General features: G+C 37.8%; 1 protein-coding gene across 1 annotated transcript in view; it reads left to right on the forward strand.

The window, feature by feature from the left end:
• Positions 1 to 19,760, forward strand: part of LMNTD1 (lamin tail domain containing 1) — a 54,814-nt gene that overhangs the window by 24,843 nt on the left and 10,211 nt on the right. Inside the window, exons 4-7 of the mRNA XM_082635260.1 lie at positions 6,871 to 7,057; positions 7,594 to 7,713; positions 9,501 to 9,715; positions 10,324 to 10,494. Coding sequence (XP_082491386.1) covers positions 6,871 to 7,057; positions 7,594 to 7,713; positions 9,501 to 9,715; positions 10,324 to 10,494 — 693 coding nt within the window. The remainder of the gene's footprint in view (positions 1 to 6,870; positions 7,058 to 7,593; positions 7,714 to 9,500; positions 9,716 to 10,323; positions 10,495 to 19,760) is intronic.

A 19,760-nucleotide genomic window follows, 5' to 3' on the forward strand; every position in this document is an offset into this window, starting at 1 on the left:
TATGGAAACACAAAAGGCCCCGAATAGCAAAAGCAATCTTGAGAATGAAAAAAGGAGCTGGAGGAATCAGGCTCCCTGACTTCAGACTATAGTACAAAGCTACAGTAATCAAGACAGTATGGTACTGGCACAAAAACAGAAAGATAGATCAATGGAACAGGATAGAAAGCCCAGAGATAAACCCACACACATAGGGTCACCTTATATTTGATAAAGGAGGTAGGAATGTACAGTGGAGAAAGGAGAGCCTCTTCAATAAGTAGTGCTGGGAAAACTGGACAGGTACATGTAAAAGTATGAGATTAGATCATTCCCTAACACAATACACAAAAATAAGCTCAAAGTGGATTAAAGACCTAAATGTAAGGCCAGAGGCGATCAAACTCTTAGAGGAAAACATAGGCAGAACACTCTATGAAATAAATCACAGCAAGATCCTTTTTGACCCAGCTCCTAGAGAAATGGAAATAAAAACAAAAATAAACAAATGGGGCCTAATGAAACTTAAAAGCTTTTGCACAGCAAAGGAAACCATAAACAAGACCAAAAGACAACCCTCAGAATGGGAGAAAATATTTGCAAATGAAGCAACTGACAAAGGATTAATCTCCAAAATTTATAAGCAGCTCATGCAGCTCAATAACAAAAAACAAACAACCCAATCCAAAAATGGTCAGAAGACCTAAATAGACATTTCTCCAAAGAAGATATACAGACTGCCAACAAACATGTGAAAGAATGCTCAACATCATTAATCATTAGAGAAATGCAAATCAAAACTACAATGTGATATCATCTCACACTGGTCAGAATGGCCATCATCAAAAAATCTAGAAACAATAAATGCTGGAGAGGGTGTTGGGAAAAAGGAACACTCTTGCACTGCTGGTGGGAATGTGAATTGGTACAGGCACTATGGAGAACAGTATGGAGGTTCCTTAAAAAACTACAAATAGAACTACCATATGACCCAACAATCCCACTACTGGGCTTATACCCTGAGAAAACCATAATTCAAAAAGAGTCATGTACCAAAATGTTCATTGCAGCTCTATTTACAATAGCCCAGAGATGGAAACAACCTAAGTGTCCATATCAGTTGAATGGATAAAGAAGGTGTGGCACATATATACAATGGAATATTACTCAGCCATGAAAGGAAACGAAATTGAGCTATTTGTAATGAGGTGGATGGACCTAGAGCCTGTCATACAGAGTGAAGTAAGTCAGAAAGAGAAAGACAAATACCGTATGCATATATAAATACATATATATGGAATTTAAGAAAAAAATGTCATGAAGAACCTAGGGGTAAGACAGGAATAAAGACACAGACCTACTAGAGAATGGACCTGAGGATATGGGGGTGGGGTGGGAAGGGTAAGCTGTGACAAAATGAGAGAGTGGCATGGACATATATACACTACCAAATGTAAAATAGATAGCTAGTGGGAAGCAGCCGCATAGGACAGGGAGATCCCCTCGGTGCTTTGTGACCACCTAGAGAGGTGGGATAGGGAGGGTGGGAGGGAGGGAGACGCAAGAGGGAAGAGATATGGGAACATATGTATATGTATAACTGATTCACTTTGTTATAAAGCAGAAACTAACACACCATTGTAAAGCAATTATACTCCAATAAAGATGTAAAAAAAAGAGTAATATTAATAGAACATCATCACAGATAAGGCAAGAAGGATAAGAGAGCAGGAAAGTAATAGAAGTTTGAGGCGTGGCCATCAGGATAAATGATGATGAAATTTCCTGAATAGGTTTCCTACTTTTCTAAAATGATGAATTCATTTTGGGGCATGTTGATTTAGAGGTATCTTTGGGGTCTTTCTTTCTACGGGGTCATTTGTTTCTATGGGTCTGAAGCTCAGCAGGAAAAGGATTTAGATTTAGCAGTCATCAGTATATTAATGGTTACTGAAAGCCCTGTTTGTGGGTGATATCATGTATATAGAGTGTGATGGGAATAAAAGAGGGTTAAGGGCAGAACCCCAGGGATTCACATCTGAGAAATGGATGAAGGAAGAGAAATCTGAAAAAGAGACCATAAAGGAGCAACCAGACTGGTAGAAGAAAAACAGTGGACTTGGGGAAACAAGGAGAGAAGGACCTATCTGGCAGAGGCAGATATCACAGAGACATTAAGACAAAGACTGAATGGTGGGAAAGTAAATTGAACCACTATGGAAAACAGTATGGAAGTCCCTCAAAAAATTAAAAACAGAGCTATCATATAATCCAGCAATTCCACTTTTGTGTATTTATCTGAAGAAAGCAAAACCTCTAATTCAAAAAGATATATGTACTGCCATATTCATTGCAGCATTATTTACAATAGCCAAGATATGGAAACGACCTAAGTGTCCATCAATGGATGATTGGTAAATAAAATGTGGTATAAATATAAAATGCAATATTATTCAGCCATAAAAAAAGAATTAAATCTTGCCATTTGCAACAACATGGATGGACCTCGAAGGCATTGTGCTAAGTAAAATAAGTCAGAGAAAGACAAATACCGTATGATCTCACTTATCAATGAAATTTTTTAAAAAATGAACTCATCAATACAGAGAACAGATTGGTTGCCAGAAGCAAGAGGTGGGGGGTGGGCAAAATGGGAGAAGGGGGTCAAAAAGTACAGATTTCCAATTATAAAATAAATAAGTCATTGGGATGTACTGTACAGAATGGAGACCACAGTTAATAATACTGTATTATATTGAAATTTGCTAGGAGAGTAGATCTTAACAGTTTTCCTCACAAGAAAAAGTAATTGTAACTATATATGGTGATCAATGTTGTTAATTAGATTTATTGTGGTGATGATTTTGCCTTATATACAAATACTGAATCATTATGTTGTACACCCCAAACTAAATATAATGTTATATGTCAATTATACCTCTATTTAAAAAAAGACAAAGACTGAACAGTTACCACTCAATTTACTAATTGATGACCAGTTTAAGAGGGCCTTAATCATCTTGGTCTAAGGCAGAAATATATGGTTGTGGGTTGAGGGAGTGAATAAGAGATGAAGAACTCATGCCGTAGTCTTTCCAAAAGCTCGGTTGTTGTTGCAGATCTATTTACAATAGCCAGGAGATGGAAACAACCTATGTGTCCATCATCGGATGAATGGATAAAGAAGATGTAGCACATATATACAATGGAATATTACTCAGCCATAAAAAGAAACGAAATTGAGCTATTTGTAATGAGGTGGATGGACCTAGAGTCTGTCATACAGTGTGAAGTAATTCAGAAAGAGAAAGACAAATACTGTATGCTAACACATATATATGGAATTTAAGAAAAAAAAATGTCATGAAGAACCTAGGAGTAAGACAGGAATAAAGACACAGACCTACTAGAGAATGGACTTGAGTATATGGGGAGGAGGAAGGGTAAGCTGTGACAAAGCAAGAGAGAGGCATGGACATATATACACTACCAAACATAAAATAGATAGCTAGTGGGAAGCAGCCACATAGCACAGGAAGATCAGCTCGGTGCTTTGTGACCACCTAGAGGGGTGGGATAGGGAGGGTGGGAGGGAGGGAGACACAAGAGGGAAGAGATATGGGAACATATGTATATGTATAACTGATTCACTTTGTTATAAAGCAGAAACTAGCACACCATTGTAAAGCAATTATACTCCAATAAAGATGTAAAAAAAAAAAAAAAAGCTCGGTTGTGATGGCAGTAGGAAGTGGAAGCCAGAGGAGGATTGTGATTTTCTTTTTTAAGGTTATAGCAGTTGGAAGATATATACATATTTGGGGGAAAGAGGCAGTCTAGAGGGAGAGGTTGGTGTGAAAAGAGAAAAATGAATGGGACTGAAATACCAAAGCAGCAGCAGGAGGTGGTAAAAGCAGAGTTTCACTTTAGATGGGAGAAGGGTTCCTCTTGCACTGAAACGAGGTGGCTGGAACGAAGAGGTCAGTGTGGGCATGGGTGAACCTGCTTCTAAGTGGAAAGCAGGAAAACACACTTCTTTCTGATGGCTCTATTTTTTTAGTGAGATCATTTTCTGACAATAAAACTGGAGATGTGAGGCAGGGAATTGAATGTTGTTGAGGGAATGACAGAAGGTGCTGGCTCAGCTCATGAAGAACACAGTTTGCTGCCAATCACTAAGGGCCCACATGTGGCTGGAGACCACTAATTCATTTGGTGAGCAGTCTATACTGTGTGTGTGTGTGCGTGTGTGTGTGTGTGTGTGTGTGTGTGTGTATCTTCTAGCAGTGCTCAACCACCAGGGTATATACAAAATTTAAACAATTTGAATGGTTGGATCAAACTTCTTTGAGATTTTACTAGTTGAAAAAGAAGAACAAGAACTAACATTTATTGAGAGAACTTGGACATGGCAGTTAATCTCTCTAAACCTCAGTTTCCTTTTCTATAAAGTGGGACTAAAAATAGTACCTGTCTCACTGCGTTGTTGTGAGAATTAAATGAGATAATAGTTTTTTTCAAATTTTTGATGGTGATCTTCAATAAGAAACATGTAGCCTTTTGTGAGAATTACATAAGTAACTACCAGTCCACAATGCCTTTACCAAAACATTTGGAGACTTACATGTTTCCAAATTCAGAATTTGGAGGATTTTAAGAAAGTAATATGGTGACTAGAACACATATTACATAACACCCCAATAGGGCTTGGAGAAGTATCCAAAATCAAACAGTAAACTTTCCACAGCCAAATTTATGAATAGTCACACAAATCATGAATGAAGACAGTAACTAGCCTCTCCTCAGTTTCAGGTCAGGTTTTGCCACCAAAGGAATTCAGGTCAGATTTTGCTTCAAGTGCGTTTTTTTAAGAATCTTTTGGTTTTCCAGATATGTTTGCACTTCAGAATTATAGATATGAAATCATAGATATGTTGATAATATCTTGAAAGTGCCTGGCACATCATAAGTATTGGTTCCTATTATTGGTAGTGGTATATTTCATTTTCAAAATTATGTCCCTAACCCACCAAAGGGATTTCATGGCGTATTGGGTTGGCCAAAAGTTTCATTTGTTTTTTTTTCTGTAAGATGAGTATCACTTCGTTGTCTTTAACTTCATTCAAAACAATTTTGTTAGATTGTATGTGACAGCTGTCATATAAGCATACATTTCAAAAAAGACATCAAAATTGGTGAATTTTTGTGTAGCCATTTTAATATTGAAGATGGAAGAAAAGAAGCAACATTTTCAGCATATTATGCTTTATTATTTCAAGAAAAATAAAAATGCAACCCACATGCAAAAAAAAGATTTGTGCAGTGTATGTAGAAGTTGCTGTGACTGATCGAATATGTCAAAAGTGGTTTGCAAAACTTTGTTGTGGAGAGATTTCTCGCTGGACATGCTCCATGGTCAGGTAGACCAGTTGAAGTTGATAGTGATCAAATCGAGACATTAACTGAGAACAATCAACGTTATACCACATGGGAGACAGCCAACATACTCAAGATATCCAAATCAAACATTGAAAATCATTTGCACCAGCTTAGTTATGTCAATCGCTTTGATGTTTGGGTTCCACATCAGTTAAGCAAAAAAAACCTTCTTGACCATATTTCCACATATGATTCTCTACTGAAACGTAATGAAAACGTTCCACTTTTTAAACAAATTGTGATGGGCAATGAAAAGTGGATACTGTACAATAATGTGGAATGGAAGAAATCATGGAGCAAGTGAAATGCACCACCACCAAACACACCAAAGGCTGGTCTTCATCCAAAGAAGGTGATGATGTGTATATGGTAGGATTGGAATGGAGTCCTCTATTATGAGCTCCTTCCAGAAAACCAAACGATTAATTCCCACAAGTACTGCTCCCAGTTAGACCAACTGAAAGCAGCACTCGATGAAAAGCATCCGGAATTAGTCAACAGAAAACACATAACCTTCCATCAGGATAAGACAAGACCACATGTTTCTTTGATGACCAGGCAAAAACTGTTACAGCTTGGCTGGGAAGTTCTGATTCATCTACCGTATTCACCAAACATTGCACCTTCGGATTTCTATTTATTTGGGTCTTTAAAAAATTCTCTTACTGAAAATTTTCAATTTCCTGGAAGACTGTAAAAGGCACCTGGACAAGTTCTTTGCTCAAAAAGATAAAAAGTTTTGGGAAGATGGAATTATGAAGTTGCCTGAAAAATGGCAGAAGATAGTGGAACAAAAGGATGACTGCGTTGTTCAATAAAGTTCTTGGTGCAAATGAAAAATGTGTCTTTTATTTTTACTTAAAAACAGAAGGCACTTTTTGGCCAACCCAATACTTATAGGTTGTGACCCACACTCTGAAAAATGCTAATATATAAATATTTAACCTGGTCCTTGATACATATTAAGCTCTTGAAATGTTAGAAGGGGAAAAAATACCACCTTATATTTGTATGTTTTAAGTTTGCAGAATTCTTTTAAGCATATAGTTGCAATTCATGTTCACAGTAACCTTATCAGAAATAAACTAAATAGTTTAACTTTCCTCTTGATCTACTTGAGAGTTTCATGTCTCAGTATTTCTTGTGAAGAACAGTAGGATATTTAAATAATAATAATAGTACCTCCCAATGGCATTTTTATCTTGATACCTAAAGGATTATTAAAGTTTATTTTATGTGAAAGATCATTTTGTTGCACAGATAACCAAACAGAACTAAGAAATCAAGCCATTTGCTTAAGGCACCAAATACACTATTTCTACATGGAATTTGTCCAACAGAATATACAGCTTAGGAACAACTTCCAAAGCATATTTATTATTCAGTCCTTAAAGTGAGCTAAAGACACGCTCATCTGAAGGCACCTTATAATCTTTGAGTTTTATTTTCTAGTGCTCTTGGAGACATTAAAATAGCTGAAGTGAATGTCAAAGGTTTATGCGTGAAGCTCATTAACTCTTCCCTTGACAAAGAACTGGAAATTGGAAATCATATTCTCCAACAAAATGTGGATGGACAAACAGTCTCTCTGTACCAATTCCTTCCCAATATCATAATGCAGGCCAATTCCACGGTAACAGTGAGTATAAGATATAAATACTATGAACTAGATTTGTTCAGGAAAAACTCATTTACCCAGTCAGACCACGGCTTAGCACCAGTGGTTTCTGCATCCCTTGATCTCTCTGTTAAATGTGATTTTTTTGTTGTTGTTTGTTAATTGTGCCACTTTGTCCATCTCTGGATATAAATTAATACCCATAATTAAATTTCCATAGCTTTCTTCAATTTGGCATACAATACTTTGTGCTTTTATGATTTAACTATCAAAATAAAATACCTAATTTCCTAAAACTTAGCAAACATAATCTTTAAAGAAAAAACAAAGAGAGGGTTTGCTTAGGCGATGCTGGAGAGTTCCCCCCTCTTTCTTGGGCTTTACTTTAAACCACATACAGTAGCTGTTCAGTTACACAGCTTGACATTACATATTATAGTCATTATATTTTAAAAACCTCACCTGTTTAGAAAGATGTGTTGCAATAACCCTCTGACATTTATAAAACTATGTTGAACTCCAATGGCAATTGTTATTAACAAACTATTTTCTTTCAGGTCTGGGCAGCAGCATCTGAAGCAAAGCACCAGCCACCATCAGATTTTCTTTGGAAGGAACAAAACAGATTTAGGACAAGCCCAAATTGTACAACGATCCTGTGCAAACCTAATGGTGAAGTCAGTGTCCTGTTCTTTTTTTTTTTTGGCTGCGTCGGGTCTTTGTTGCTGCACGCGGGTTTTCTCTAGTTGCAGCGAGCGGGGCCTACTCTTCGTTGTGGTGCGCAGGCTTCTCATTGCGGTGGCTTCTCTTGTTGCAGAGCATGGGCTCTAGGCGTGCGGGCTTCAGTAGTTGTGGCCCGCGGGCTCTAGAGTGCAGGCTCAGTAGTTGTGGCTTGCGGGCTTAGTTGCTCCGCGGCTTGTGGGATCTTCCCGGACCAGGGCTCGAACCCATGTCCCCTGCATTGGCAGGCAGATTCTTAACCACTGAGCCACCCGGGCAGCCCCAAGTCTACTGATTTTTAAACAGGGCTAGATATTTTTCACCAACCACATTGTTGTCCTATATGATTTGTAGCCTCTATATCACATGTCAGAAATTTAATAGGCATCTTCTATGATTCAATGCCTGGGACTTTCCCAATACACTGTTTTCTATTAGAGATTCAGATATGGAACAGACCACTCCTGTGCCGTAGGAACTCAAAGGGCTATTTATATGTACATTATCTCCTTTGATTCTCAGATTATTTAAGCATTTTACAAAGGAAGAAAATGGGGCTTGGAAAGTTAAACGGCTGGCTCAAGGTCACATGATAGGCAAAATGGCAAAAGTAAAATAAAACCAGACAAAAGAGCCTACAAGGTTCATATGGTCAACATTCCAGAGGTGAAATTAAAACTTATCATTTTATCACATTATCACTGTCATTATCATCAGATGTTTTTAAGCCCCCTATAATACAGGAAGAAATAAAATATTGCCCTTGGCTAGGAAAGGCTTACAATCTAACTGAGAGAGATTGCACTCAAAAGATCATAAACATATTTGCCATGCAAATATCTATGTTTGAGCTGCAAAAAAGGAGAATCCCTAACTGATGAACTGAACCAAAAGTGGGGTTTTCCTGCTGTGATCCATGAAATTAAACCTTTTAAGAAAGATTTCATCTTTCTCTTTCTTTGCTGTAGGCCTAGCTTAGCTGAACTTGCCTTGTTTTCTTTTATGTCTATTTAGCTGGCAAACAAAGGGTTTTGCAATTGTTCCAGCATCAACCCAAACCTCTAATTTTATAAACTAAAAACAGATCACAAGAACAAGTAGAACGATAGGGCACACTTCGGTGCCTAACTTTTCTCATGTTGAACAAAAACATAATTATTAGTCCCTACACATGATTTTTCTGAATAATTTTTGCACATATATGTGCACATATATGCCGCATATTCAGGAAACCAAAAAATAAAAACCTGCCCACCTAGGATTCTAGCCTGGAATGTGCTTTCTCCTCCATGTCTTTAGCTCTAATGCCCATTTCCCCATCTCAAATAAGATTAGGTAGGTAGATAGATAGATAGATAGAGTCTTAACTATTAAAAATTTAACTTATTAATATTACAACTACTGTTTGTATAGTTCTTTATAGTTACAAAATTCAGTAGCTTAACTGAATCTTACCACACCCTCATATAACACCCTCACCACCACCCTCCCCATTTTACATATGAGGACACAGTCCAAAACAGTAGGTGACTAATCTGCCTGAGGTTATGCAGCTTGTAATTTTCACAACGGGAAACTAAGGCCAGGATGTCTTACTACAGCCATCATGTGTTTCACTAATCCTTACACAGTACGTAAATGACATTACAGTTTGATTTTGAAATTTTATTGCAATAAGCTATGTCATTAAAAAAAACCTATCTAACTCCAATAGTATTTCATGTTAATAAATCATTTTTGTTAGGCTGTTGCCTGGTACACTCCTATTCACTGGAAGCAAGCATGGGAGAAATTAGAGACTGACACTGAATGTGACAGATGCTCAGTAGTAAGTCCAACATCTCAAAGGCACATGTTTCATTGGCCAGCAGCTACAACTACAACTAAAGAAAAACAAGATCAATCTAAGAAAGATACCTCAAAATATCAGGTGGAACGAGTTCAAGCTTCTCTTACAAGGTAAAAGTTGCTTGTTTTCTTTTTTTTTTTAATTGAGTCCTTCCCACAATTAATAAGGGCTGAGCTGGTGGGAGTCACTGGTTGACAAGTAGATATACGATGAATAGGTAAATCAGTATAGACCAAAAAACTCCTATTTTGAATAAGACCATAAAAACCATAATAGCTTTTATGTTTTAAAACATAAAAACACAGAGCAAGTAGGGTATACTTGTGGGATGATAAAGGCTGGCAATTTCCACTGGGTGATATTAAGGCCCCTCTGGTCATTTCATTCCATAACAGAACTGCTGTTAGAGGTAAGGCCGTGGAATAGTGCAGAGATGAAGTTATCACCACACCTTTAGCAGTGCTTAGGTGGAGGAAGATTTGCATCATCTAGAATTTTCATCTTGGATCAAGAGCTGGCTGTGGCTGAAAGAACAGAATTTATGTTATTCATTTGTAGGCAAATGTTTCTGATGTGATGATGATGCTGCCCACAAAGTCTAGAAAAGCCATATTCTCTGGTCTTGGAACATGCTTTCACTCTAATTGAGCTTTCATTATTAATGCCACTGTATGAAGTGCCTTTGGGGTTCAATTTGGGCTTAATTTTTATTTTACAGAGAAAAAGAAATCCCACCAATGTTTCTCCCCAATCGCAGCCCTTGGTGCCACAGTCCTAATGTCTCTGCACATCCCTACTGTCCACTGATTGATCCTCACAACACCTACATGACTGAATGCAGCTTAGACAGACAGCCCAGGTCTCAGTCAGCCAGGCCTGATCCAGCCAGGTAAGTCAAAGGGATACTTATTCCAGTGGAGAGTAAGTGGTGAGTGTGTATGTGTGTGTGTGTGTGTGTGTAGAACTGGTGAAAAGGTGGTTAAGTTGTAAAAGTCTCTAAGTATTAAAAAGTATTCATATCCTCAAGAACAGATGGCCTCTAAAGCAAGTACCATGAGCTGTTCACTTATTTGCTCTAGCACAGTATCTGAGTGCATCAACGAATCCAAAGAACAGCATGGCCAGCAAGAGTACATAGGCTTCTTGGAGTTTGGTCAAAAGTATATTTTGTTTTTCATTTGGCAGGATAAATTGGTCCAATAAGTTAAGCTGTGCTAAAAAATATCTATCTTTTCCAAACACACTCTAATATTATTCCCAAATTCTTATTCTTTTTCACCTAGAAATTTCTTATTTAAATCCTCTAAATAAAGCTTTTAGAGTTGGTGTTATTAGCCCAGGATCTGTTAATGGACTTCAGGAAGTCCATGAATCTGGCTAAACTTGGAGAAAAAAATGTATGTCTATATGATGTTTTCTGGCAAGAAAGTCCATGAGGTTCACCAGATGCTGCCAAATGATTAAGAAGAACTGATTAGACACAGTGCAGATTCTAAGCTGTGGAGAAAGACTTTCATGGAGCAGCTGTATCCTGGTGAGGTTATAATGATTTGCAAACCTATACTTAGCAGAGGGATGCTTTTTTAAGTGAAATCTTTGCAGAATCCCAGTATATGAAATGGATAAAAGGAGACCCATCCAAGATGAAGAGTGACTCCCACTACCCACTACACCCATCTTCTTCTTTCCTCCTTCCCTGTGACCTTTGAGACACCTCTCTGGAATCACAGGATTCTGTACACACAGTATAAGAACCACCATGTTAGTATGCTAACACATGTTGGGAAATAGCACCCTCCAAAATAATACCTTTTAGAAGTGGAATGATGGAAATTCTGTAAATTCCTGAATGTATTCCATTGCATAAAATTAAGTATCCTATATCTTTGTGCCTGAGTTTCTTTATCTGTAAAGTAAGAGACTTGTGTCTGATATTTAAAGAGCTCTTTCAGCAATGTTTTATATACACATATACATTTAATATACATATATATATATTTTATAGACACACATATTTAGTACTTTATGAGTTAGATTTGAGATTTCCAAGAAGTACATTCATGTTTTTTGCCAATTAATGATAGCCTTCACTGTTTTATTTATTTTGAATAACTTGTTTTCCAAAGAAATTTGACTTCAGATTTTCTTGTTGCACCTTTCTATAGTGGTGGCAACTCACCTTGATTATTCAGTAATTTTTCCTATTCAACATAAATTTCACTGTATTTGTATATTTTTTTATAAATTTATTTATTTATTTTTGGCTGCGTTGGGTCTTCATTGCGGCGTGTGTGGGCTTTCTCTAGTTGCGGCGAGCAGGGGCTACTCTTTGTTGTGGTGCATGAGTTTCTCATTGCGGTGGCTTCTCCTGTTGCAGAGCACAGGCTCTAGGCACACGGGCTTCAGTAGTTGTGGCTCACAGGCTCTAGAGCACAGGCTCAGTAGCTGTGGCACACGGGGTTAGTTGCTCCACAGAATGTGGGATCTTCCCGGACTAGGGCTTGAACCCATGTCCCCTGCATTGGCAGGCGGATTCTTAACCACTGCACCACCAGGGAAGTCCTGTATCTGTATATTATGTAATGATAATTTTAAAAGAGAGTTGTTTTGATACCTTCAGGGTCTCTGTTCATCATTACATACTTTTTAAATTTTCTATTCATTAAATTTTCGGTATTAACAGATATATATCAGAATTTTAAGGGTTTTTCTTTGATTTCAATTGAGAAAGATGTCCACAAAGAGACAGATGTTATGAATGACTTGTTGATCATTGATTGGGTAACAGCAGACACTGAATCAACAGTTCATTTCCTTGAAAAAATATGTAACATGATTCTTCAAGGGAAAGTTACCTTGTTTGTTAATTAGTCAGTCTCTTTTTAATTTGCCTACCATTGGGCTATTTGCTATCAGTAGCACACTCCTCAATAATTGACAAAGAAAAAAAGAGATAAAACAAAAATTCATCAATTTTACTCATAGTTTCTTCAATCCTGCTTCTTCCCCTCTACAGTGATAAACAGGCTAGTTTGCTGAGTTACAGAAGAAATATTCTCAGTTGCATGTGACTCTTCTACTGGGAATAGCTGCCTTGTTTTTAACTGTGCCTCTCAAATATATTATAGAAGAGCTTAGAGACTAACAATTAAGATAATTTTAAAGAAACATCTACACATCTTATGCTTACTTTATACCAAGCACATTTTGTTTTTTAAACATGTTAAAATACAGAAAGTATAGAGGATAACGTTAAAAGCACCCATGTACTTATCCTTCAAGATTAATGCATGCTAACATTTTGTCATATTGCTTCACATTACCAAAAATCCCATAAATTTGAAATTCCCTTTGATCTTCTTTTGAGTTCTGATATGAAATAGGAATAAGTCATTCTGGTCCTCATTATCACACTTTAATTACATATATATTAATTCATAAAACATGTATAGTATAATTGATGTATTTTTAATTTACATAAATGGCACTAAATACAGCGCATGACACATAATAGTTTAATACATGTTTGATGAAGGACAGACAGAATAGGAGACACTGAAGGTTTTTAAACAGGCATCTTATAGAGTAATATCTGCATTTTAAAGAGAATATTGGAAGCAGTGTTGAAAATGAAATGGAGTGGAAAATATTCCAAAATCTAGGAGGGAAGAAGGAAGGAAGGAAAGAATAGAAAAGTAAGAAAAAGAAAAAGAAGAACAAAGCAGGTTAGAAAAAGAGATTGGGGACAAGGTGGTCTTGTAGACTTATAATTTGAGTCCCAAAAGGACAGGAGAGCAAGACTGGGGCAGAAGTAATATTTAAAGAAATAATGACAAAAATCTCAAAAATTGATGAAAGGCATCAAGCCACAGAAACAAGAAAAATAAATTCTAGCAGCACAAATCCAAAGGAAACTACACCTACATATTATAATAAAACTTCAAAAAAACAAATAATGGAAGTCAGAAGACAATAGAATGAAATATTCAGTGTGCTAATGTACTCAAAAGAACTATCCTAGAGTTCTATACCAAGCAAAAATCAACTTCAAAAAATGTGGTGAAATAAAGACACTCTCAGGCAAACAAAAGCTGAGAGAATTCATCAACAGCAAACCCACATTAAGGAAATACTTCAACTAGAAAGAAAATGATCTTAGAAGGATGCACAGAGATGTTGGAAGAAGTGGAAAAAAATGCAGTCAAAGCATGGATCAACATAAATGAATATTCACTACACAAAACAATACTAATATTGCCTCATAGGGTTTAAAATATAGAGAGAACTTAAACACATGACAACTGTATTAGTTTCACAGGGCTACCGTAACAAAGTACCATAAACTTGGTGGCTTAAAACAACAAATCTATTCTCTCACAGGTCTGGAGACTAGAAGTCAAATCAAGTTGTCACCAGGGCCAAACACTCTCTCTCTGAAAGTTTAGGGGATTATCCTTCCTTGCCTCTTCCTACCTTCTGTTGGTTACTGGCATTCCTTGATATTTCTTGTCTTGTAGATACATCACTCTAACCTCTGCCTCCATCTTCACATGATCTGTGTATCTGTGTCCATACTTCCTTCTTCTTTTAAGGGCACCAGTCATTGGATTAAGGCACACTCTAATCTACTATGGCCTCATCTTAACTTGATTACATCTACACAGACCCAGTTTCAAATTCACAACTTCAAGGGGTTAGGACTTCAACATATATTTAGGAGGGACACAATTAACCTATAATAACAACAGCAATAGCACAAAAATTGAGAGGTGAGTAAATGGAGTTAAAGTTCTCTAAATTCCATGATTTGTCCAATAAGTTGTAAAAGTAACAATTTATATTAGACTTTAGTAAATCAAGTATGCATGCTGGAATCTGGGATAAACACTGAAAGAAAAGTATACGAATGTTGTGTTTCTCACATGACATATGTCATACTTTCATTACCATTCAGTTCAAAATATATTCTAATTTTCAATGTGACCTTGTTTGATACATGGGTTATTTGGGGATAATATATCACAAACAAAGTGGATTTATTTCAAGAATGCAAAGTTGGTTCAAGCTTTGAAAATTAATTAATTAGTTAACAGAATAAAGAAGAAAATTATAACCATCTCAATAGATATAGAAAAATCATTTGATAAAATTCAATACCCACCCATGAGGAGAGAACCTTAGAAAATTAGGATTATAAAGAATTTCCTTTATATCTACAAAAATCCTAATGCAAACTATCACACTAAATGGTGAAGTAATTGAAGTTTTCCCCTTGAGATTCAGCTCAAGGCAAGAATTCTCTTTATGATTACTTCTGTTCAGCATTGTACTAGAAGTCCGAGTGCAATAAGGTAAGAAAAATGAATTTACAAATATCCCATAATTCATCAGTTTTATTCCCAGGAATCATATATGCCTAACAAATACATACACATGTGGACCAAATGACAAATACAATAATCATAGCAACTCTATTTGTATTAACCAAAAAGTAGAAGCAATCCAACTGTTCATCAACAATAACATGGATAAATTATGATATATTAATACAATCCCATAAGCAATGAAAACTAACTACTGTTACATGCAATAACACCATTGAATCATATAAGCATGATATTGAACAAAAGATGCCATACCGAAAGGAACATATATTATATGATTCCGTTTATATAAAATTCAAAAACATACAAAACTATGCCATGGTGTTAAAGGTCAGAATAGTGTTATTTCTGGAAGAAAGAAGGGAATAGTACTTGAAGGCTACACAAAACTGCTTCTAGAATACTAACAATATTCCGTTTCTTGATCTGAGTGGTGTTTACATGAATCACTGTTTTCATCGTGCTGTGCAGTTATGACTTGTGAACTCTTCTGCATGTATATTATACTTATAAAAGTTTATTTTTAGAAACTTGATGACAAAGAAAAGGAAAATTAGAAAGGGAAGAAAGCATGGTTACAGTAATAAACACTGACAACTTATACCCTGACAAGGAAGGAGAAAGAAAACATAAAAAAATAGACTGATGAGCTCAAAATAAATGTGAATAATATGAGGCTTATTTAGTGTAGGAGAAAAATAGTCTTACCTGAAATATGTCTAAGCATATCAATATATTGCAATGTATTAGTCTTATTATAGTTCATCAGAGCTCAGTCATTTCCAGGAATGTCTCACGGCAGAGATGGCTAATTACTGCCCCTAAACCATTGTTTAGACACGAGACCCATAGGTCCAGGGAAACCTAAACGCATGGCCACCAAGAATAAAGCCTGTTTTTCTCAGTCTCTGTATCTAGGCAGAACCATGTGTCTACTTTCTGTATGATAGAATGTGAACAGAAATTGTGTACACAGCATCTGGATCATGCCCTTGGACAGTGTGTTCCTCTGTGTCACCTCTGTGCCATGATTACAGGGTGGAGCTGCCATCTTTCAAGTCAGGGATGAAGCCATGTGTTGAGGATAGAAAAGCCATCCTAAATGCCCTGTATTGGCACATCTCCAGACTAAGATAGAGAGAAACCATCTTGTGTTGGCCATTGTTAAGTCTAAACGAGATGGCCCACATGGGATCACTACCATTTAGTTTCACTTAACAGACTACTGATCAAAAAGAAAAAAAATCTCAGCTAGAAAGGACATTTTTAAGACAATTAGGTAAATTTAAATATAGAATGAATGTTAGATATTGACAAATCATTGTTCTTTCTTTAGGTGTGTTAATTTTATTGAGGTTATATTCGTTGTTCATAGATCCATACAGAAATCTTTACTTGATTCCTAACGGTTTGGTGTGGTATAAGCATAGATAGATAATGCAAATGTGCCAAAATATTAATTAGTGAATCTGGATGACAGGTATACAGATGCGGTTGTATTATTCCTTCATATTTTCTGTAAGTATGGAATCTTCCACAATAAAAATTAAAAAAAATAAAAAACAAGAAATACATTTTTGATAGAATGTAGTATGCATTTGGAGATATTAGAGCAGGAGTCCCCAGCCCCTGGGCCATGGACTGATACTGGTCTGTGGCCTGTTAGGAACTGGGCCGCACAGCAGGAGGTGAGCGGCAGGTGAGCAAGCAAAGCTTCATCTGTATTCACAGCCGCTCCCCATCGCTCACATTACCGCCTGAGCTCCGCCTCCTGTCAGATCAGCAGCTGCATTAGATTCTCATAGGAGAGCAAAACCTACTCTGAACTGCACATGCGAGGGATCTAGGTTGTGTGCTCCTTATGAGAATCTAATACCTGATGATCTGAGGTGGAGCTGGGGCAGTGGTGCTAGCACTGGGGAGCGGCTGCAAATACAGATTATCATTAGCAGAGAGGTTTGACCGCACAGAGACCACAATAAATCAACAGCTTGTAGACTCGTATCAAAACCCTATCAGTGAGTGGCAAGTGACAATTAAGCTGCATATGGTGGCAGGCTTTATAGTGGCAAGTGAGCTGATGTACTTCAATTGTACAGCTGCATCTGGTGGCAGGTTTTAAGTCAGAATCCACTTATTTTAGTCCTTGCTTGGCCCGTCCATTATTTTATTTACCACTTCCATCTGTGCCTCTTTCCCACACTGTGCACTTGTCTCAGTCACAGTTTTGGTGAGTCCACAAGCGAATCCTAGCCAAAATGAGTAAAAAACAAACGTCGCTGGAGAGCTTCTCTGAAAAGGGGAAAGACCCAATGATGAGACAGCGGAAGGCTCTAAGACTGCCAACAAAAAGGAAGCTGCATTTAAAAGAAAGTACCAAGAGCCCTACTTAAATTACGGGTTCATTGCAACAGGTGATTCACATTCTCCAAGCCCGCTTTGTATAATATGTGGTGACCGGCCATCCAATGAAGCCATGAAACCTTCAAGACTGCTTCGCCACATGGAGACCAAGCACCCTGCATTAAAAGACAAGCCTTTGGAGGTTCTCAAAAGAAAAAACCATGAACACGAAGAACAGAAGCAATTACTGAAGGCCACCACTTCCTCAAATGTGTCTGCACTGAGAGCATCGTTCTTAGTGGCTAACCGCGTTGCTAAAGCTGAGAAGCCCTTAGTATTGGTGACCAGTTGACCCTGCTGCTGCTAAGGACGTTTGTCGTGAACTTTTAGGAGAGGCTGCAGTTCAAAAGGTGGCACGTGTTCCTCTCTCGGCCAGCACCGTAACTAGAGGAATTGATGAAATAGCAGAGGATACTGAGGCACAATTGTTACAGAGGATTAATGAGTCACCGAGGTACTCAATCCAGGTTGACGAGTCTACTGATGTTGACAACAAGGCAATAATGCTTGTTTTTGTGCGATATATTTTTCAGGAGGATGTGCATGAGGATATGTTACGTGCACTTTTGTTGCCAACCAACACCACAGTCCTTGAATGATTACATAACAGGAAAACTGAATTGGTCACTTTGTGTCGGCATATGCACGGACGGAGCAGCTGCCGTGACTGGATGGCTTTCTGGTTTCACTACTCAGGTCAAAGAGGTCGCTTCCGAATGTGAGTCTATGCACTGTGTCATCCATAGGGAAATGCTGGCTAGCCGAAAAATGTCACCTGAAGTTAACAGTGTTTTGCAGGATGTGATTAAAATGATCAACCACATTAAAGTACATGGCCTTAACTCACATCTGTTCACGCAGCTCTGTGAGGAGAAGGACGCAGAGCACACACTCTTCTCTGATACACAGAAGTGAGATGGCTTTCTAGAGGTAGGTCACTGGCCAGAGTTTCTGAGTTACAAGAGCCGCTCCAGAGATTTCTTTTCAAAAAACAGTCACCACTGGAAGCACATTTCAGTGACACAGAATGGGTCGCAAAACTTGCTTACTTGTGTGACATATTCAACCTGCTCAACGAACGCAATGTCACTTCAGGGGAGAACAACAACTATGTTCAAGTCGGCAGATAAAGTGGCTGCATTCAAAGCCAAACTGGAATTATGGGGGCGACGAGTGAACATTGGGATTTTTGACATATTTCAAACATTAGCAGAGATTTTAAAAGAGACTGAGCCAGGGCCTTCTTTCTCCCAGCTGGGGCATCACCTGTCTCAGCTTTCAGAAGAGTTTGAGTGTTACTTCCCAACCATGAAAGACCCCTGAACTGGGAAGGAATGGATCCACAACCCATTTGTGAATAATCGACTTTGTCCATGCTAGAAGAGGATCATCTGCTTGAGATCGCAAATGGCAGTGACCTTAAAAGTATGTTTGAGACAACTTCAAATCTCCATACATTCTGGATTAAAGTCAAGGTGGAATATCCTGAGATTGCCACAAAAGCACTGAGGAGTCTGCTTTCATTTCCAACATCCTGTCTTTGTGAAGCAGGGTTTTCTGCAGTGACGGCGACCAAAGTGAGATCACGGAGTAGCCTGAACATAAGCAACACACTTCGGGTGTCACTGTCTCCCGTTCCCCCAAGATGGGACCATCTAGTTGCAAGAAAACAAGCTCAGGGCTCCCACTGATTCTGCGTGATATGAGTTGTATAATTATTTCATTATATATTACAGTGTAATAAGAACAGAAATAAAGTGCACAATAAATGTAATGCACTTGAATCATCCCGACACCATCCCCCCACCCCACCCCCTGCCGTCCGTGGAAAAATTGTCTTCCACGAAACTGGTCCCTGGTGCCAAAAAGTTTGGGGACCACTGTATTAGAGCACAGAGGCAAGGCACTGACCACAGCATAATAGAGTCGCTCTTAGAAAGGCTACGGACCCTTTAACAAAGCAGATGTGTTTGCATTGTTCTGCCGCCATTGTTCCCAGTCCAAGCATGCGCTTTCTTCTTGCTGAAAATAGCTGACAGACTGTGGACAACGTTGTCAGATTTCTTCTGTAACTCGAATCAAATGGCAGAAACTAGCCGGCAGAGATTATCCTACAGACATTGCTTTAAGCTAACAGTGTGGGGCTGTGCCCTGTTTAAGGCACTGTATTTGCACACTGTCTAATACGCTTGCCTATCATCTGTCATCCATGTTACACACTGCAGTGGCATTCATTTTAATTGTGGACTCGACAGCTGCTACCGTCTTCCATACAAATATTATTATAGTAATAAATGTTCCTTAGTTTCTGAGGGTTGCAAAGCCACACTTTAAAAATCAATCTGTTAGAAAATAAATGAAACTTGAA

This window comes from Mesoplodon mirus (assembly GCF_964341445.2).
Source record: "Mesoplodon mirus genome assembly, chromosome: 11".
Lineage (NCBI taxonomy): Eukaryota > Metazoa > Chordata > Mammalia > Artiodactyla > Ziphiidae > Mesoplodon > Mesoplodon mirus.